Below are 20,786 nucleotides of genomic sequence, written 5' to 3' on the forward strand. Positions count from 1 at the left end.
ATGACACCATGCTTGATTGCAGCGGGTTTTTGTGCTTTGTCAGCCTTTGAAATTTTTAATTTCTCCTCGTTTGTCACTAGTGGATTTTAATGCAAAGGCATGACCTAACGTTGGAGGTCAAAACACGGGCATTGTCATGGCAGCGAGATGGCGCAAAAAGCGAGACGATCACCAAAATGCCATGTTTTGGAATCTTGGTTACAAAGAGAGAGAGAGAAACATTTGAATTCGGGCATTGCAAGAACTTAAGGCGAAAATGAAGCTCAATTGCCCATGCAAAAGAACTGCATACCATCGACCAGTTGCCTCAAGCGGAAGACAAATGAGAAGAAGGAGCCCAACCACCATGGAAGAAAGTAGGCCCCCCTTGGCAGTTGTTACAAAACAGTGTCGTGCAGCATTCCAGGGAGTGGGGGACTCGGAGAGATACCCTGTTTTATTGTACATTGAGATTTCACTCAGAGTGAAAATTGCCACGTTAGTCGTCCTGTCGGCGCCTCCACAGCTGGGTGACAATTGTTCCTCGCTGCTGCGGGAAGTGTGATTGTTGGTGCGACCTGTGGCTGACAGTGGCATCCTGTGTCAGTCACTGTCAACTCGTGATGAGCGCCTATTTGAATGTGTGTTGCAGCTTTGCTGTTCGACAGAAGCAAGCAGACACACCAGCTTTTAAGATGTGGGAATCATGATGTGTCACCATTCATATGCATGCAAGCACACACAGTCTGCATATGTTGCATGTAATTTTCTGCTGTAATTGTGCCTTCTGTCGGTAAACAGCAGTTGATGTCCATGTGCTTTTTCTAGGGATCGTTGTTAAGGTCAGCTGGAAACATTCAGAGAGTGACATAAACTGACGGACAATCAGATAGACATAAGCTGTCACCAACTACGTGATGAAGTTCCTCTGTTTAGGAAATGCTTTGAACAAATGAGTGCAAACTAATTAAGAAAGACAGAAGGGTAGGGGTCGTTTCTTTTTAATAATGGATACCAAACACTGGTTTTAATATCGGGGAAAGCCACGTTCCCCCACACACTTTTGCTGTATGGTTTGCTTCCATTTCTTTGATGTATTTGCTTAATAGTAGTAGTAAACTCCAGTGGTTAGTTTGCATCACTGAATGCCTGTGTGTTACTTCAATTCCCTAATTTTTCTAGCTGAACCTCGAAATTTAATTTACAATGACTTATCCGACAACCTCAGTAGCCGCAAGTTGCACTCTTTCCTGGCGTGAGAAGGAGGAGGAGGAGGAAGAAACTTCCCTCTCCTCCTTACTCTTTGTTGGAAATGTCAAACTAACTGAAATGTCTCTCGACAGAGGAAAGCGTGTTGCGCAGTGCCTTAATTCTTGCGCCGGCTTTTTCTGGAACCGGTCGTATCTGCTCACACTGGATGTTCTGAAAAGCAGCGCGCGCAGAGGCAGAAATGCACGGGTAGATGAGCTCTTGAAACCAAAAGACCATATCCTGACCCCTTCCTTTCCTCTTGCCTGAGTGGTGGGATGAAAGGGAAAAACTAGGGTGAATTCGGAGGCGGACAGATGGGGTCTAAGCGGCAGAGCTCGTGGTCCGTCATCTTAGGCTCCACCCCAGCATTGGTTTTTAGCCGCCTGAATTTAAATAATTGTATAGTTCGTACTGGCAATTGAGTCGGTTGATAGAAGATCCTTGGTGCTGCAGTTGCTCAGAGGAGAAGCCTCAAAGAAAGAACCAACTGAGATAACTTTCTTGCACTCTTTTCACGCGTGAAATGCCTGGATAGAGTAAAACAGATGGCGGAGACAAAGCGGCTCTTGGTAGCTTCCTCACTAGCCCACCTCCTCATTGCTCCTCATTGAATCCCGAGCTACCAAATGGCTTTCACAAAGTCTACGTGTGAGCGACGGCAAAAAGCATGTTGATAATGTTTTGCCGCTCTGAAGTTTCACTTAAGACCCTACACATTCCTATGGTGTCCAGTAAGACTTTAACACAGGCTGTTTTAGATGCTTGCAGGCAGATCCCCTCGTAGAAGCTTTCGCAACCGAGTTTAGGGGTGTAACGAGTATTTAAAAATTGGTTTGGACATTCGTGTGTCACTTATCAGTGAGTCCCTGAGAAAAATGTGCAGCTTCTTTACTCTTTGAGTCTTCAATTCTCCAATATTACACCTTTAGTTAGCTTACCCTCTGCACATTATCGTCTTCCGGTGAAAAACAAAGTTTCAGGGGAAAGCACATGAGCTCTGCAAATCTCAGTGTCTGGTGAAGTTATTGTTGATCGAATTTGGTGGTAACCGGTTGAGGGTAAATATTTTTTTCATCAGCCATTTCACCGAGCCCTGGCCGATTCCCCTGCATTGCTATGTGGTACCGTACACTGGCATGTATGTATTATGGGTCTGCCTTGGAGGACTTCCAACTGGATCAACGTAATACGGCTGAGCACACTGTACATGTGCTGGTGCAGCCACCCTGGCAGTGCGGAGCCAGCTGGTGCGAATGTTCTGTGCGCGGCAAAGCACCTCCAGTCATGAACACTCCCAATCCTTCCCAACTTAGGCATGAACTTAAGAGGTTTCACCACGATGCAAGAGCTTTTTTAGTGTGAAAGCAGTAGACATGCCAAGCCTCGATTGTGAAGTTTCAAAACCCTTCTGAGCGAAAGACAGCCGAGACAGCAAAAAAGAGTAATGTTAGTCCGTGTTGCTAGGCAGTGTTCAGCCACATTAGGCCTGGGTAGAGAAGTTTGCCTGGCACCAAAGGTGACGCTGCCTCCTCTGTCGTGCTGGTTCTCTCCTCTTATGCCTGACTGTCACCGTCTTTGTCAGTGGAAGGGCTCTCAGAGTTTCTCTCTCCTCCTGTTGCAGGCCCTTCTCCTTCCCTGGGAGGCCACGGTGTGCAGCACAGCCCCCCGCCGGGTCGTCAGCCGCTGCAGTGCCAGCAGTGCAGCTTCACGGCACTGCACCCGAGCCACATGAAGAGGCACCAGCGCATACACACGGGCGAGCGCCCCTTCAACTGCAGCCACTGCGGCAAGGGCTTCGGGCAGAGGAGCCACCTGGTCGAGCACCTGCGCATCCACACGGGCGAGCGTCCCTACCAGTGCCACCAGTGCTCCAGCGCCTTCGCCCAGGTCAATGCCCTGTATCGTCACGTGCTCAGCCACACGGACGAGAGGCCCTTCCGCTGCCGCTTCTGCCCCGAGGCTTTCGCACGCCGTATCCAACAGAAGGCACACGAGAAGCAGCACAGCAGCCACCAGTAGTGCAGCCCGAGGGGAACGGCCCAGCAGGGTGTGTGCAGAACTTTGTCGGAGGGCAGTGAGCCCCTCTTGGTGGATCGTTATGAAGCAGTGTGGGACTCTGATCGAGAGCCTGTGTTTTGTACGTTGCGACTTCACTGCAGGCAAAAATTACCAGGTTTGTCAATGCATCGGTGCCTCCGCAGCCGTGTGACAATTGTTCCTCGCTGCTGCAGGAAGTGTGATTGTTGGTGAGACCTGTGCCAGACAGTGCCATCCGGTGTCAGTCACCGGCAACTCGTGATGAGTGCCTGTTTGAATGCAGGCTGCAGCTTTGCTGTTCGACAGAAGCAAGCGGACGCACCACCTTTTAGGAAGTGGGAGTCATGATGTGTCACCATTCATATGCGTGCTAGCACGTGCAGTTTGGATATGTCGCATGCAATTTCGTGCTGTAATTGTGCCGTGTGTCGGTAAACAGCAGTTGATGTCAAGTGCTCGTCGTGTGTGCTCTTTTCTAGAGATGGCTGTAAGGGTCAGATGAAAACATTCAGAGAGTGATAAAAACTTAGACACTATCTATCTGTTAAGTTTGGTTCCACTGTTTAGAAAATGCTTTGAACGAGAGAGTGCAGACTTTAACGAAAAAAGACAGAGAAGGGAGGGGTCGTTACTTTTTATCCCCTTCCCCTTTCGCGATATGGTTTGTTTTCATATTTTATATATTTGCTTAACAGTACTAGTAAACTTCAGTAGTCAGTTGGCATCACGAATGTCTGTGTGTTACTTCAATTCCCTAATTTTTCTAACTGAACCTTAAAATTTAATCTACGATGGGTTATCCAACAACCTCAGTAGCCACAAGTACTCTTTTGTGGCATGAGGAGGAGGAGGAGGAAGAAACTTCCCTCTCCACATCACTCTTTCTTGGACATGTTGACAAACTTCCGTATAAGGTGGAATATAGGGCGACCGACTTACCTTGTGGCCGAGAAATTTGGAAAAAAATTGTTACATATCACCGTTTTGTTGAAGCTGTAAGCACTTTTTTGTCTATCGTAACTCAATAGAGCTGTTTGGAGTCTTGTCGGACTGCCTTTGCCTGGCTGTCTCCCACACAAGTCGTTCTTGGTGCAGTCCGAAGAATTGCTTACGAAGAGCTTTTTAATAACCACTCGCAAGACCATGTCATCAGTTAGCTAGAGCCAAGCATGGGTCACCCATGTGCAGACCTCCGCGGAATTTGGTTTGCGCAAGCCACCAGCAAACGTCTTGTTGTGTCCTTGGCCATCCATTCGTCGAGACGTCGCACAATGCTCGCAGACAAAAGTAGCCACCTTATTCCTCAGTTCTAGGTGCACAGCGCAGCACCCACAAAACGAGGTCCTCTGAGCATTGCATATCGGGAGCTGCCCCTTCAGCTGACGCCAGTAGCGTGCACTCTCTTCGGTGACACTGTACTGGCGGTCTGGAAAGGGAGCTCATGGCTAGGCTCCCCCCCGAGCACTGATTTCTAGCCACATGATTGCAAATAAATGTACGGTTCGTACTGGTGATTGAGTCGGTTGATTGAAGATCCCAGGGATTAGATCCTTGGTACTGCAGCGGTTCAAAGAAGCTTCAGGGAGAGTACCAACTGAGATAACTTTCTTATACTCTTTCATGCCTGAAAAAAGTGAGGGAGACAGCGGATACGAAGCGGCTCTTGGTAGCTGCCTCACCACCACCGTGTTGTCACTGCTATAAGTAGTCGTTAACCTCCTCTTAAATGACGCCTCCAATCCTCCATTTCCACCTTCGTATCTTATATTGTTATGTGACCTGTGTTTCCCGAATGCATTGAACTGAAGCTGCTTGCTTCTCCACAAGACATTTGGAATATGCATTGCATCACGGGGTGCCGAAATGTGCAGCTCCGGTAGATTTGTGGGTCGATACAGCATCTTCTAGTATTAAAACAATGTATTACATTTTTTTTTTTTTATGTAAAGCTCAGGTGATGCACTGTTCCAGTTCATGGAAGTGCGCGCTGTTATGCTTGGAGCCCACCAAGCCCCCACCTCAGATGCCCGGACGTGTACCATCATCATCATCAGCCTATTTACGCCCACTGCTGGGCAGAGGGCTCTCCCATAGATCTCCCAATTATACAGGTCCTGTGCTAACTGCGACCAATTTGTCCCCACAAACTTCTTGACCAGACATGTACACAACACCGGAAAAACACAGACGTGCCCATTTAGGGTAGAATGGTCTGAGAAGTTTTAAACTGTTTAACCACCGCCCAAATGTAATTTTATGATGTTTAGGCCATGCTTAAAGTTTTGGTGTTCCTGTTGCGTGCATTTTTAATAAGAAAAGCACGGTTTAAGTTCTGTTTTGCTCATACCATCCTGCCCACCGAGTTCTTGACTTTGTGACCGCAGAGTGGCCAGTCGTCACGGCTAAATTTAATAAATTGCTGGCATGCTTAGTGCATGTTTGTTATGTGCTATCGTTGTGTGAAGAAACGAAATTTTAACGGCCCCTTACGGTGCTGTGAATGTGGAAGCATTATTTTGCAATGGCTGAACACGTCCTCTCATTACACATTACCATCATTCCTCCTTTGCGTCTTTTCCTTGCCTTCTTTGCACTTTTGCGCACCATCATTTGGGACAGTGCAGTACGACCGCAGGTTTCAGTGATTGCCGCATGGTGGTGCTGGTGTTGAGTACTGAGCAGAGCAGACATTATGCGGAAAGGCACTTTGCTATTCGCTTGATTGCTACTTGTGTAATTAGCATGCCCAACGCACATTTCCGAGTCGAGGCCCACAACGTCGTCACTGCATTTGTCTTTATTAGCTGGAGCCATTTGGTATACGTATGCATGTGATTGTCTCGCATTCCAAACGCCCCGCGTTATATCCCACCAAGGCTCGAATTTTCCAAATTTCCTCTTCAACTCCATTCCTCTACTTCGTATACAAAAGGTTTTTGAGGACCTTGGTACTGCGTTAGCTAATGCCTTCACACCAAAGAGTCAATATTAACAAACAAGAAAGAAGTCAGACCATTTAAGTCTTGACAGGGATTGAAAACACGCTGCACGCTAATATGATGCCATTGCATTGTTTGACGGGGTCGCCGTGATCAGTGCATGGTGTTCTGGTCTTCGGCTGCCTGTTACGTATAACGACTGCAGGTGTTAGGCAAGCAGTCAAATAATCACATGGGTGGAACTTCAGAATACAATCACAAGAAACCTGTATGAGTAGTGTCTACTGAAGTTTTTTGGGCCAACGGCAGGTTTTTTGCTGTATCCTGGCATGACTTTATCTGGTTTATTTGTGGACAGTGCGTCAAGTGTGTGATTTTTGGTGGTAGGTGTTAAAAATCTGGTAAGTGCAAAAAAGTCACCAACATCCACCGTGGCAACATTTAGCCTTTCAATTATGCCCTTGAAAGGAGGTTGCTGGTTCCAGTAAAGATCAGAAGGGTCGGAGTTGCCAGCCACAACAATACAGTTGGTTTAATTGCTCGTCATTGATTCCCGACCTACAAGATGGCTTTCACAGAGGCTGTGTGTGGGTGACAGTAAAGAGCATATTGATAATGTTTTGCCCTTCTTAAATTTCATTTAAGACCCTACACATTCGCATGGTGTCCACTAAGACTTCAACACAGCTTGTATCAGATGCTTGCAGGCAGATCCGGTCGTAGAAACCTTCACAACCGAGTTTAGGGTGTAACTGATACTTGAAAATTGGTTTTGAAATCCGTGTCCCTTATCAGTGAGCCCCTGAGAAAAACATGCAGCTTTTTTACTCTTTAGGCCTTCAATTCTCTAATATTACACCTTTAATCAGCTTACCCTCTCTGCATATTATCTGCTTCCTGTGAAAAGGAACGTTTCGGGGGAAAGCACGTGAGCTCTGCAAATCTCGCTGCCTGGTGAAGTTATTGTTGATTGAATTCGGTGGTAACCGGTTGAGGGAGAAAATTTATTTCATCAACCATTTCACCAAGCCCTGGCCAATTCCCCTCCCTTGCTATGCGATACTGTTCACTTGCATGTATCTATTATGTGCCAATGTATTACGGCTGAGCGCACTGTACATGTGCTGGTGCAGCCACCCTGGCACTGCAGAGCCAGCTGGGGCGAATGTTCCGTGCACGGCAAAGCACCTCCAGTGATGAACACTCCCATTGCTTCCAAACTTAGGCATGAAGTTAGGAGGTTTTAGCACAGTGCATGGTAACGAGAGAAGAGCTTTCTTAGGGTAAAAGCATTAGACATGCCAATCCTGAGAAGCCTCGATTGTGAAGTATCAAACCCCCTTCTGAGCGAAAGACAGCCGAGCGAGCAAGAAAAAGTAGGGTTCGTCCATGTTGGTAGGCAGTGCTCAGGCACATGAGGCTTGAGCAGAGCAGTTTGTCTGGCACCAAAGGTGACGCTGCCTCCTCTGTCATGCTGGTTCTCTCCTCTTATGCCTGACTGTCACCGTGTTTGTCAGTGGAAGGGCTCTCAGTGTTTCTCTGTCCTCCTGTTGCAGGCCCTTCCCCCTCCCGCAGCGGTGCCAGGGTGCAGCACTACCCCCGGGCGGGTCGCCGGATACTGCACTGCCCCCAGTGCAGCTTCACAACACCGCACCCAAGCCACCTAAAGAGGCACCAGCGCATACATACGGGCGAGCGCCCCCACCAGTGCAGCCACTGCGGCAAGGGCTTCGGGCAGAGGAGCCACCTGGTCGACCACCTGCGCACGCACACGGGCGAGCGTCCCTTTCAATGCCACCTGTGCCCCAGTGCCTTTGCCCAGAAGACTAACTTGGTTGCCCACCTGCGCAGCCATGCAGCCGGGCATTTCTTTCGCTGATTCTTTCGCCCCGTGGCCTTCGCTTGCCATCTCCAGCAGACCACGCACAGCAACCACCAGTGGCAGAGCGGGAGAGGAGAAGGGCGATTCGTGTGTGTGCACGCATGATCGAACTGAAGCACGCCCCTTCTTGCAGATCATTACAAAGCTCTTTTATGGAGCATTCCAAGAGGTGGGGGCTTAAGAGGTGGGGGCCTGCTGGGTCCGAGAGAAAATTTTGCCGTCACATCGTGGCCTCACCAGCCGGGTAACAACTGCTCCACGCTGGTGCAGGAAGTGTAATTGTGGGTGGGACCTGTGGAGACAGTGCCGTCTGGTGTTGGTCTCAAGCGGCCGCCGTACAGTGCCCATCTGAACACGTGCTGCAGCTTTGCGGACTGACACAAGCAAAAAGGTGCACTTTTGTTGGGAAGGGCAGTTTCAATGTGTCGCCTTTGATAGAAATGCCTACAAATACATATATGTATTTTGCGTTTACGCCTCTCATGCAATTTTCTTCTGTGATGGTGCTTTCTCTTAGTGAACAGCAGCCGATGTGCTTCTGAAAAGTGCTTCCTGAAAAGGCAATTTCAAGAGGCAGCTAGAAATTGGATGTTCGGCTGTTTTTCGGACGTCCCACGGAAGTCCTTGGTTGCTTAGGCAGTCATCACCGGTTCTAAAACGGCAGTTTAAAATTTCGTCTCCAGCTTTATTTCGCCTCAGGCACTCAAAATTCTCCAACAAACACCCTCAATGTCCCCCATAGAAGTCACCTGGGCTCCTGCGCACGCTGGCCTGGAGGGGAATGAAGTTGCCCACAGTATGGCTCGAGAACTCACCGCCCTAACCAGGCCCAGCTCGTTCCTCTACCATGGCGCCAGGTCCGCTGGAGACCGGATGATTACGTACAATGAAATTACCACCCATTACCGCCTCTCTCGCCATGTATGCCCCCCCGACACACACCCAATTCACCAGCCAGCAAGAACACACATGGCGTCTTTTACAAGCGAACATATTTCCCAATCCCGTTAAATGAGGCCTAATTCACCCAGCCGTATGCAGGGTACGTAGGCTGGGTGCCGGGACTGGCACCCAGCCGAAGGGTGCCAGTCGCTCGGCCCCCTTCAGCACCTTATGTGGGGATGCCCGAGAGATCCCTATCCAAAAATAACCACATGTGAGCCGTGGGAAGAGGCATTGCACTGTCGAGACCAGGAGGTTCAAGCTTACTTCACTGGACGCCCGAGTGGCCACAGTCACCGCCAAAACGGCGGCCACCATCGGCGACTAACTGTGCTCACAAATAAATGTGTTTCTTCTTCTTCTTCTTCCACGATATCTGCAGTTTTGTGGAAATGCAGGGCATTACGTGGCCCTGGCTATGGGGGTACTCAGCAAAGAATGCTACGCATTAAAATAAATTACCATTATTATATTTAAATGGGCATGGTGATGATTATGTGTGGTAGCATATTTTCCGCTCCCCAGGGGATTAGTAGTAGTAGTAGTAGTGCGAGCGATCAAAGCAACTTTATTAAAAATGCCCGCCGAACGATTAGCCGTCCCATGTAAGGAAGGCGTCACCGTGACGCGGCCATGACGTCTTCCCGGCTGTTGCGCCTCTACTCTGGCCGCAGCTTCACTACTCCCTTTGGTCGACTGCGCCTGCCCCTGTTATGGGGTGGCAGCCTCCCTCCGGTTTCGCTCGGTCGTTGCCTTTCGAGGGCCGCCGAGATCTGCTGGACGGCCTGGGCTTGGACTTCTTGATCGTAGCAACGCATTGCGGCCTCGAGCCGCGGCAGGATCATTGTCATCGTTGTAGCTTGGTGCGGGTTCTGGGCACAGTCCCAAAGTATGTGAGCCGCAGTGGCTCTCTCCTTTGGGCACACACAACAAAGGTCACTTACATAAACACGTGGACATCACTTACATAAACACGTGGACACGTGTGCTTCGTCAGCACCGGGGTGAGTAACGACCCTGTCTGTAGTTGTCGATATATTACTGCTTCCTCACGGGTCAAGCCCGGATGAGGTGGTGGCATAGTCCTTCTATCTAGTCTGTACCACTTCACGATTTTATTGTAAGAGGTCATCCTGTCCCTGGTTTCCCACCACCACGTCGGGTCGACCACAGTAGCAGCGGAACGGTTGGTTAGTCCTCGTGCCGCCGCGTTCGCCGTCTCGTTGTGGTTTGCGTTGCCGTGATCCGAGACATCACTGCCCTTGTGCGCCGGAAACCACTTAGTAATTACAACACACCTACTTTCACTCGCGAGATCAATCGCATGCAACACACGTGCGGCTTCACCACACACTCTTCCTCTGGCGTAGTTTTTCACTGCCGTCCTAGAATCACAGAGCACAGTCGCGCAATCGGGGTCGGCGATGTCTAGGGCAATGGCCACTTCTTCTGCTCGATGCGCTGGAAGCGGTCATCGAGAACCTCACGGCATACTTCAACAAATGCTGGCGAGCCGGGTCACTGCCCCGGCAATGGAAAGCTGCCAAGACCATCTTGATTCCCAAAGTGGGCAAGCCACCCAACATTGAGAACCTCCGGCCGATTTCGCTTACATCCTGTGTGGGCAAAGCGTTGGAGCATGTTCTCATGAACAGGTGGCAGAGGTACCTGGAAGATTCGGGGCTTTACCCAAACACCATCATCGGGTTCCGAAACAAGCTCGGAACTCAGGACACCATGATACAACTAAAAAATGAAATCCTCGATGACACTACCAACACGCAAGACAACTGAGCCATCGTGGGTTTAGACCTGCAGAGTGTTTTCGACAAAGTGAGGCACTCAGCAATCCTGGCCCAGGTGTCGCGGCTAAACATGGGCAACAGAACCTATGCGTACATCAAAGATTCCTTGACGGCGCGGACCACCGAGATCAACGCCGGGGACCTGCGGCTCAAAGAGAAGAAGCTCGGCAGTGTCGGGACCCCCCAGGGCTCGGTCTTCTGGCCATTACTTTTCAACCTTGTAATGATTGGGGTGGCCGAGCGGCTCTCGCAAGTCGCGGGGGTCCGACACACCATCTATGCCGATGACATAACGCTATGGGTCCCAGGTGGAAGCGACGGACACATCGAGGGTGCATTGCAAGAGGCAGTTGATGCTATCGAGGAGCAGCTGGGCGGGTCCGGGCTCGTCTGCTCTCCAAGCAAGTCCGAGCTGTTGGTGATTTAACCGAAAGGGGCAGCTAGGAAGGTGAAAGACAACGATCCTGCGAGAGAGCAAGAGAAAATCAAGATCAGGAGGAGCGGCGGTCACACGATCCCAGAGGTAGAGAAGATCCGAGTGCTGGGTATGCTGATTGAGCGCAAACGAGTGAACGGCGAGACGGTGCACCGTCTCGCGGCCAAAGTCACCACGGCAATTCGCCTCATAAAGAGGGTGTCAAACAGAAAAGCAGGCATGAAGGAAGAAAACCTCACCCAGCTAGTGCAATCCTTCTCTATAAGCCACATTACACATTACGTATGTTGCTGCTTTCCACAACTGGAGGCAATGCGAGCGTAATAAGATTAACGCACTCATACTTAAAGCTTACAAGGCAGCACTCGGACTTCTCGACTGCACAAGCACGGAAAAGTTCCTGGCCCTGGGAGTGCATAACACCTTGGAAGAAATCGCCGAGGCGCAGAGGACCGCCCAGCTCGTGTGGCTATCGGAAACAAGAAAGGGCATCAAGTGCTGCGTGACCTAGGCCTGGAGCCAAAAGAAGGGGGACCCGAGAATACAGACGTGCATGTACCAGAAGCAATTAGCAGACGGTTGCGAGTATGTCCTGTGCCAAGAAATATGAACCCCGAGTTCAACAAGAAGCGGCGGGCGGCGAGGGCCAAGGCGCTCATCGATCTCCATGCCAAAGACGGGTGCTGTGTTTGTGGATGCGGCAGAGTATCCAGATGGCAGAAGAGCATTCGCCGCAGCAGTTGTAGGGGCAGCGACCGGTGCAACACGAACGGCGGCGAGTGTGCGGACTCGAGCGGCGCATCGAGTAATAGTAGTAAATACTATTAATTAAAAAAAGACACAAGCAGTTTTTTTTTTTTTTTGAGGAGGGGGGGGGGGGGGGGAGGGACCGAAGGGTGCAGGGGAAGGTAAAATGTCTTAGACATTCACAAGTTCACATAAAAATGTTCCGATGCCACTGGTGGCCAGAATGCGGGAGCACAGATACCGTATTTACTTGTGTAATGAACCCATCCCCCACTTTTCTTTAGAATTTACTTTCTTGCCACCTTGCATAAAAATGCAGTGGGAATATGTTTTTATCTTGTCATGGTTGTTGATGCCGTAGACCAGGGGTTCTCAAGCATGTTGGTCCCAGGGAACCCTGCTAAGTTCCGTTAAGTTCCGTTCCGTTAATTCAACCTTGTTTTGTTGGATTTTATCAGTTATAAGGCCAAGTCTAGGAGTGCCATTGGTGTATGAAGCTACGTTTTTTTTACTCTGGCCAATACAATTTTTCATTACTGCGATCGTGATTTGGTGGTCCCACCAGGATGTAATCGACGCGGTGTGAACCCCAATTCTTGCCCCATGAATTGGGAAAATTCTAAAACCAGAAAACAATTGTTGGTATACGTATACCAACAATTCTTAGCACTCATCTACCTATTATACGTACGTATAATGGGTAGATGAGTGCTAAGAATACGTTATCTTCTTTTATATAAAGACAAATCTTTGTCAGCAGTGTGCGAACGTTAAGGCATCCCCCTTTTTATTGCATGCGCATTTATTCTTCTTGTCGCCACCACAAAATGCACTGATAATCACAATATTAGTGTAACATTTATGTCTGTTGGCACCATTGGCGTTAACAACTCAAATATATTAGCCTCTTTATGTCCATGGAAACAAATACATAATTGCGCGAATTGCCATACGCCTGCGCGTAATTTTCGCTACTTTGTCGATAATGGTTGCCAGTGATATTTGCGCTCGGTCATCCTAAATGGCAGAGAGAGAGAGAGAATTGCTTTATTGAGGTAAGGAGGCCAGAAAACAGCAGTTCAGCCGTTCAGCCGATGCCCACTGTTCATTCACACAGTTCTCTGCATATGCATGCAAAGGCTCGCTGTTCATATGGAGTTCACAGTGAACTCGTTTTTTTTTTTTTTTTTGCTCGCTTCTCACACCTAAACCGGACAGATGGAGCGTGTGTGGTGCACTGTGGGGGAGACTGACAAGTTGCTACACCATTTTGTAGGGATCATTCTCAAGGGTGCATTCGGTAATCATTTCAAGGGTTGGTGGATCTTCCCGCACCCGGCGTATGTGTTCGGATTCGGATGTAGGTACCGGGCCAATGGACGTGCAAAGTGATCGCGGCTGTTTAGATCTTCTCTCGCCCATGATGAGCGGTTGTGGAAGTACCCACCTTACATTTTCCCACCAGATGCCAGTACACCCAGCATAACAACTACAAAAATCACCACACTGACACAGAACAGAACATTACACGTTCAAACGACGACCCTAGCCACCACCATGCTAGCCACAGAACAGGGAGCCCCTAGGCCCCTGCCAACTCTTCACACTATCCCCTGCCCTCTCGCTTCTGTTCCGATGAGTTAAACGGGGGTTTGTTCACCGTAATTCAATTTTCTTGCCTTGTCACTGCTCGTGCCAATCTGCTGGGACAGCGCGCACCGCTTTCTTTATCTCTTGTTTATTGCTCTGCCTAGAACAGCACGAACGCGCAGTCTTTTCCTTTCTGCTTGCTTTTATTTCACACATGCTGAGGTTTTTCTGTCATTTTTAATGCGCCGTTAATTCAAAGAACACGGGTTTTGTCGTTTAAATGTTTACATTGTGACTCGAAGGTGCCTGACGTTTTCTTTGTGAGAAATAATGAGGGCAGGTATGACCTAATATAAACCGGTAGATTTAGATGTTTGGAGCAGTTCTCTTTTCCTGACGAATGTATTCAACTGTGGCCAGAAGGCTGAGTCAAGGGTCAGACAGGCAGACCGGAAGTAAGCTGTTCAAGTAGCCTAAGAAAGCCTTATAATCTTCAAAGCCTCGCTGCTGGTGCACTGCCACTGTGTCAGCGGAAGGGGTTCCAGTTTGTTCCCTCTCTCCTTGCTGCAGGCTCCTCTGCCTCTCCCCCCTTTCCGAATGGCCACAGGGTGCAGCACGACCCCCAGCCGGGTCGCCGGCTTCTGCACTGCCCCCAGTGCAGCTTCGTGGCCGCACGCCCAAGTCATCTGAAGATCCACCAGCGCATCCACTCGGGTGAGCGCCCCCACCAGTGCAGCCACTGCGGCAAGGCATTTGTGCAGAAGGGCAACCTGGTGACCCACCTGCGCCTCCACGCGGGTGAGTGCCCCTTCCGTTGCCTCCTGTGTGCCTGGTGAGCCACGTGTGCAGCCACAGAGTCTGAGAGGCTTTAATAAAACAGCGCGAAGCACGGGACAAAGGAAAGATGAAGACAACACAAGCGCTGACTATCAACTGTTTATTTGAAAGCAAAGAACGAAATATATAGGCGAAATGTTATCAAAGAGTAGCCGCGCGCATTTCGCCTATATATTTCGTTCTTTGCTTTCAAATAAACAGTTGATAGTCAGCGCTTGTGTTGTCTTCATCTTTCCTTTGTCCCGTGCTTCGCGCTGTTTTGTTAAAGTTATGTACCAACTTGCCCAACTACAAACCCTTCTGAGAGGCTCTTGTGCTGCCGCTTTAGCCCCAAGGCCTTCACAAAAGACGCACGAGAAGGCGCGCAGCCACTACCAGTAGTGCAGCTGGGGGAGAAAGGCCCGGCTGTGTGTGTGCGCAAACACTTGCTCAAACGAGATCGAAGGGGAGCGGGCCCTTTTTTTTGCTGATCATTACGAAGCAGTGTATGCTCTGCGGGGCTCAGAAAGAGAGTCTGTTTTATCTTACGACGACACCTGGCTCCGAGCAAAAAAACCATCTGTAGGTGTTCCTAAAAGCAACAGTTCCGAAGTGGTTGTGCACGTGATATAATTGTTACACAAAACTTTCTATGGGCTGATCTTATTTAAAGGGACACTGAAGTGAATTTGTCAAGCTCCCGTTTTTGCTTGCACTGCGTAGACTGGCTCAAATTAGCACACTTTTCATCATCTATCCAGTTGACAAATCAGTAATTATTTTACAAAGCGCGAAAGAAGAAAAACTACCATGCGCGGTTTGCGGCGGCCGCACCAACTAAGCTGTGACGTTGGGAGGAGGGGGCACCGTGATTGGACGATGCCCAAGGTTAGCAATCAAACAAGTTTTGGTTTCGGTTTCGTTTTCGTTTCTGTAAAACAACATATTTGACATCCGATGGTGTCGTTGGATGGGCACTCTCAATATCCCAGTAATCGTAGTACCGCGCTTCTGCCATGTTGTCGGCTGTAAAATGCATAAGATAAGCCTCCCAGGACGGCTTGGAATCGTAGCATTCACTAGCCGAGGCCTACGCAGTGCATGAACGCCCTCCGCGTCCCCGCAGACACACAAATACATGCGCTTTTCCCCCATATTTGGAGCTTGCCTTACTCATGCCTGTATCGTAAAAAGCGTGTTCGCACCAGGCCAAGGGTCTGTTGATTCTGGCTTGTGCCCACTGCCCGCAAGCAGTCGGTGGTTATGGCAACAGCACGCCAACGAAAACTCGCTAGCGCGCCAGTGCCAGGCTGCGCGAGCTCTGCGGGCTAGTTCGTGGAGCAGTGAACGTTGCGGCCCAAAAAAAAGGTGAACGCAGTATAGAAAACATCGGCGAAAAACAAACAAGTTAACTTATAAAAAAAAAAAAAAAAGCTGCACCCGCGGGGATTCGAACTTGTGACGGGCAAAACACTCGCGATCTAAACCAAGCGCTCCAGACCACAGGGCCACGAACGAAAGGCTCCTGACAGTGGAAATATAAGGTATATAATGTATAACCAGTTTACACTTTTATTCAGTTTTAGTATTTCAAGCAGCTTAGGTGGCTATTTGTTGTATTGCGCTCGTGCAGTAAGCGTCCCCCGAGTTTCCACAATAGCTCACATCTAGCAATTGCATTTCTTAGACGGAAAAGCGTTCGCAGATGCGTAGTCGTGCTGCTGACCGCTGTGCTTGTTCACCCAGCGCAAAAAAGTGCTTCCCGCACCCTAGTTTACGCTGTACCCAGCCGAAAAAAACCATTGGCCGACCTATTGGCGTTCCAATTGGTCGGCCAATTGGTCGACCAATTGGCCGGCCAATTGGTCGGCCAATAATGTTTTAGGCACCCATTGGCGTACCCATTGGCCGGCCAATTGGGCGACCCATTGGCCGTCCTATTGGGCGACCTATTGGCCGACCCATTGGAACGCCAATAGGTCTTCCCATTGGCCGCCAACTTGTTGCACTTTTAGTTGGTTCATCCCACTGCCGCAGCCACTCCATCTGAGCTGCCGCTGCAGTGCGTTGGTTACCTGTATCACAAATACAAGAACTCTCGGAATGAATGAATACCTTTATTGCTCTGTTTGTATACACAGCATGCAGACAGTTCGTCGTTTAAGCAATTTTTCACAGGCCATTGTCCATGCCGTGCTCCGCTCGCCGCAGGCTGGCTGGACCTTCACAAAGTGAGTGGCAAAAGCGAACAATGGGTTAAGTTTATGATAAACCGCAGTTTCGCGCATTAAAACAACAAGGCACTGAAATGTTGAAAGACGTGAGCTCACCTCTTCAACAACGTCCCATGCATGGCGAACTGCGTTGCGCGGCGATGTCGTGAACCCGTCAATCGTAACATGAACAGCCCTGAAATATATTTAGGCAGACAAATTAATTCTTAATAACACCGCTCACGCTATGATTGGTGAAAATGGCAAGGAAAACTTACATATAAACAGTATACTCACATAAACAGAGACACTCTTCCTTCGGTGCGAGGCTTAGCGGCGTTCAGCGTAAAGATGCATCTTGAAACACACTGCTATGGGTGTGCGATATCATCGTCGTCACTTCTCACACTCTTGCAGACCACCTTACATTTCCAATGCAATGCAGTCAGAGAAGACTGCGTGTGCAACCGATCAACACGCCTACACTACCTACACCGCCAACACCACGTTGAATATCACTTATCCACTGTCCGTCTATGGATTGGATTCGATTGGATTGGATCGGGGTTTTATTTCAAAACAATTTTGCCAAGGTGTCGGAAAGTTTTCATTAGTGTGTTTGTTATGTTTTTTTAAGAACTTTATCTTGAATTGCTGATTGTAATATCAAAATTAATTGCCTCATAAATATACATTTGTAAAGGTTGCAAGTTTTGAACATTTCTGAAGGTTTCAAATTAAGGGTGAGAGAGAGAATTAAATTTCAGCCATTTGTTGTCGTAATTGAATACTATCCAAATACTATCCAAAATGGCTCCCCGATTGGGTCATCATGTTGGAGCAGTCAGTAGTATTAACTTTATAGTTGGAGCCAATGGGTCCAATTGGCCCAACTGGCCATCCTAATCGGGCCAATGGGCCCAATTCGGATCGCTCCAATAGGTCCAATTGGACCCATTGGGTTTCCATTTGGACCCATTGAGTTTCCATTTGGACCCATTGGGTGGCAAATTGGACCAATTGGTCGGCCAATGGTTTTTTTCGGCTGGGTACGGTAAAAATATCAGTTGATTTTATTTCCTTAGTACCTATATTGACTTCGCTGCCTCTTCTACCCCTTCAAGAGGCCTTATATTTTTCTACTGGCGTACCAGTCAGCGAAGCGTCGCATGTGCGCTTGTGCAGCGCTTGTGTGAAGCGACCTTGACCTGGAGCTAGATACAGAGTACAAACTAACGAAGTAAAGAAAGGCACATTCTTCTATTCACAAACGTGTTGTGGCTTAGTTTCAACTGATCGAGCGAATTGCCATGAGCCGTTGGCAGCCGGCGGACTAAACGTTGGGCCGACTGACTCGGTCGCGGAAGGTCGGCGAGCCTTGCAGTAGCGCAGCCAATTGCGAGCTCGGCTCCTCTCGACGTCACACGAAAACGCCACAGAAAATGGGTGAGCGTAAAGAGGAGCACAGCATTTTCGAATTGATTTTTCTACTAAATAAATTCGCGTAAACGCGCTCAGAGTGGTCGAAACAGGGCCTAGGGACTCCGGACTACAATTTGTGCTCGTAATCCCGCATTGTTTACAAATCACTTCAGTGTCCCTTTAAAAGACAGACATTGCGAGACAGGCTGCTGCCCATGGTGCTTTCTTCATGCTTCAACCAGCCATCATGCTTACAGTTTCGTTTTGGAAAAGCACTGATGCGCAATTAGCGAAGTCGGTAATCTACAACAGTGAACGCAAGAGCCTCTGCAAGCAATGTGAAAGTGGCAACAGGAAGGAGATGCAAGTGGTGAAGCCTGAGCTTCCTATGTTCCGTTCTCAACCTGCGCACATGTTGCTACGGTAAAGTGTTACCGCGCCGGTTAGAACATGTGGGCTTCGTGGGCCTAAGATGGACCATTGTAGGATACGGGGGGTTTTACCACGCCCGCGAAATGACCCTCCCAAAATGCCCCATAGATGTTCGCGGTGTCCGCGAGGGACGCCACGACAGGTTCGACTCACCGAAAAAGGCGACGACAGGCTCCAAAGGGCCAGGACGAACCAGGAGATTTATTGGCCGAGTGGTACAGCGCATATTGATCGCCTCGACAGGTCTAAGAACTACGCAGTATCAACGCCACCTCAAGGCCTGGCCTCAAACGGGCTGCAATGACCAAGGCGACGCGTGGGCTGCCGGCGGGGTAGGACTAGGCCTACCTCCTGTGTCTGTTATTGCGGTCAGGGGCCCCACTCCGGACGGGTGGCGGCGAGGGCATGGACGAGCCGCGTTTCCCCATTTCCTATCCTCGATCCTGCATCTCATTTCCAAGCGCCAAGAGCAAGAGAGCAACCAAGTGAAACGCGCCGTGCTGATAAGGCGCGGGGCAGAGGAGGCAGGTTCCCGGGTGAGGAGGAGCTTCAGCGGCAGAGAGGGGCGGTTTTCCCCACTGGCACGTCGGTCCATGACGTCACGTGCGGCACGGGACAGCGCGCTCGTTTGAAGGCCACGCTTGCGGGAAGAGGAAAGTTAGATTCCCACAAACCTTGCCAGGGTACTTACTGAAGTGGTTATGCGACAAAGTGCTCTTCCCGTAGCCACAAGCCACTGTTGATAATCTGTAAATGGTGCGTCGCGTAGCTCTACCCTTGCAATGTTTGGGCCCACGCGACCAGGGGTGAGCCTCAGCCACGAGGACTACTCGACACGGGGGCCAGAAAAAGAGTGTTTACGTCACGCTATGTTCGTGTGAGAAAATAGAATACCAGATGGTTGTGATCGCCAGACGACGACGCGCACCTGAACAACACCTTGCCAGGGGGCCGCGCTTGCACGATATCTGAAGCAGCGCTCCTCGCTTCTGAAGGGACTTTGTTTGCGGCCGGCTTGACAGGGACTTGGTGTCTGCTGTAGGCGGGCGCACGGGCCACTCGAGAATGAAGTGACAAGAACTTGCTTAAGGCCCTGTCGATTTGAGCGTCCACTTGGTGGGGGATGGAATTGGGAATAACAGCCCTCAGAATTTTTAAAATTTTTGTGTAGGTGTGAACTTTTCACTTTTCAATACAAAAAGGGATATCAGAAGAGATTTTGAAAGTGAAGTTTTATATTGATAAGCAAAAAAAAAAATCTGGTGATCCTGTGTTCGCAGAAAACTCCTCCAGCAAACTTGATAAGCATGCCGTAAAAAAAACGTGGGAAGAGCATTAGAAGTAAGGGGAGGGAGTTTGGCTCAGCTTATCTCTCTCTCTCAGAAGAATGCACGCACAGCAATCGGGCTACTGAGTTAAATACAGATCAAGTGATAACGGCAGGCAGAGGCGACAGGTGTTGTGGGATGAGCAGCGTCAGAGTGGCAGTGACAAAGACTGTCCACAAGTTACTTCGAAAAGGAAGGCCACGCGTCATACGTATTTGCGAGGGGTAGGCAGCTTCCATGAATGAATGAAAATACCACAACCAGGCAATGTGTAATGAAAAAAGCTTTAATGAAGCAAATAACGACAGCATGTTACAGCTTTGCTGGTTACCCACGCGTATGGATTGAATTGCTGCTTTTTGTGTGCTATTTGTGAACAAGCCTTGACTGCGAAGTTTGAAACCCTCCTGAGTGAAAGACCACCAAGCCAGTGAGATAGAGGAGGGTTCGTCTGCATTCAATGCACAGGTGCCGTAGGTCTGCGCAGAGAGGCTCGCCTCGCACCAACAGAGACGCTCCTTCCTCTTTTGTGCTGATTCCTTCCTTTTGTCTTGGTGCACTGCCACCTTATTAATTGGTGCAAGGGCTCTCAGTTTTTTCGCTCTCTTTGTTCGATGCAGGTTTCACCATCCCTTCCCCATCTGTGGATGGCCGAAGTTGGCAGCATCGCCCCCAGCCCGGCCATCGGCTGCTGCGCTGCCAGCAGTGCAACTTCATGGCATCGCGCCCAAGCCACCTGAAGAGGCAGCGCCCCCACCAGTGCAGCCGCTGCGGCAAGGCCTTCATGCGGAAGGGCCACCTGGTCAACCGCCTGCGCCTCCACTCGGGCGAGAGACCCTTCCGCTGCCACCTGTGCTGCATGACCTTCACCCAGAAGTCCGCCCTGGCGAGACATTTGCGCAGCCACACGGCGAAACGATCCTTCCAGTGACTCTTCTGCCCATGGCCTTTGCGTACTGTCTCCAGC

The 20,786-nt window shown here is 49.6% G+C and overlaps 2 protein-coding genes and 1 long non-coding RNA gene across 4 annotated transcripts; 2 read left to right on the forward strand and 1 right to left on the reverse strand.

Annotated features, from left to right (window-relative positions):
* Positions 1 to 2: 2 nt before the first annotated feature.
* LOC144166330 (uncharacterized) lies at positions 3 to 7,898 on the forward strand. 2 transcript variants are annotated; one of them, XM_077695861.1, is made up of 3 exons: positions 3 to 356; positions 2,852 to 3,277; positions 7,763 to 7,898. In XM_077695861.1, the coding sequence occupies exons 1-2, from the start codon at positions 257 to 259 to the stop codon at positions 3,247 to 3,249; spliced, it is 498 nt and encodes a 165-aa protein (XP_077551987.1). In that variant the 5' UTR covers positions 3 to 256; the 3' UTR covers positions 3,250 to 3,277; positions 7,763 to 7,898. The 2 variants fall into 2 exon arrangements, with proteins under 2 accessions (XP_077551987.1, XP_077551986.1); XM_077695860.1 differs by lacking the exon at positions 7,763 to 7,898 and having other exon boundaries at positions 5 to 356; positions 2,852 to 7,756.
* On the forward strand, positions 7,621 to 20,752 carry LOC144166324 (uncharacterized). Its single transcript, XM_077695850.1, has 6 exons — positions 7,621 to 7,657; positions 7,763 to 8,080; positions 8,222 to 8,363; positions 10,917 to 11,253; positions 14,043 to 14,406; positions 20,440 to 20,752. Exons 1-6 carry the CDS (start codon positions 7,621 to 7,623, stop codon positions 20,748 to 20,750), a joined length of 1,509 nt encoding a protein of 502 aa, XP_077551976.1. The 3' UTR covers positions 20,751 to 20,752.
* Positions 16,529 to 17,628, reverse strand: LOC144166333 (uncharacterized). Its single transcript, XR_013321643.1, has 3 exons — positions 16,935 to 17,628; positions 16,755 to 16,833; positions 16,529 to 16,646 (listed from the first exon to the last, which is right to left on the reverse strand). It is a non-coding gene; the product is annotated as an uncharacterized LOC144166333 (long non-coding RNA).
* Positions 20,753 to 20,786: the final 34 nt, after the last annotated feature.

The sequence above is a fragment of the Haemaphysalis longicornis genome, unplaced genomic scaffold (assembly GCF_048455015.1).
Source record: "Haemaphysalis longicornis isolate Haplotype H1 unplaced genomic scaffold, Haemaphysalis longicornis Haplotype H1 scaffold_169, whole genome shotgun sequence".
In the NCBI taxonomy this organism is placed as follows: domain Eukaryota; kingdom Metazoa; phylum Arthropoda; class Arachnida; order Ixodida; family Ixodidae; genus Haemaphysalis; species Haemaphysalis longicornis.

What these genes read in the sequence shown, in the direction of transcription:
- LOC144166330 (XM_077695861.1), top strand. Translation starts at nt 257, where the DNA reads ATGAAGCTCAATTGCCCATGCAAAAGAACTGCATACCATCGACCAGTT. An exon ending in CCCAACCACCATGGAAGAAA is followed by an intron (nt 357 to 2,851) that starts GTAGGCCCCCCT and finishes CTCCTGTTGCAG; the next exon opens with GCCCTTCTCCTTCCCTGGGA.
- LOC144166324 (XM_077695850.1), top strand. Translation starts at nt 7,621, where the DNA reads ATGAGGCTTGAGCAGAGCAGTTTGTCTGGCACCAAAG. An exon ending in TCCACGCTGGTGCAGGAAGT is followed by an intron (nt 8,364 to 10,916) that starts GTAATTGTGGGT and finishes CATGGGCAACAG; the next exon opens with AACCTATGCGTACATCAAAG. An exon ending in CCACCTGCGCCTCCACGCGG is followed by an intron (nt 14,407 to 20,439) that starts GTGAGTGCCCCT and finishes TGTTCGATGCAG; the next exon opens with GTTTCACCATCCCTTCCCCA.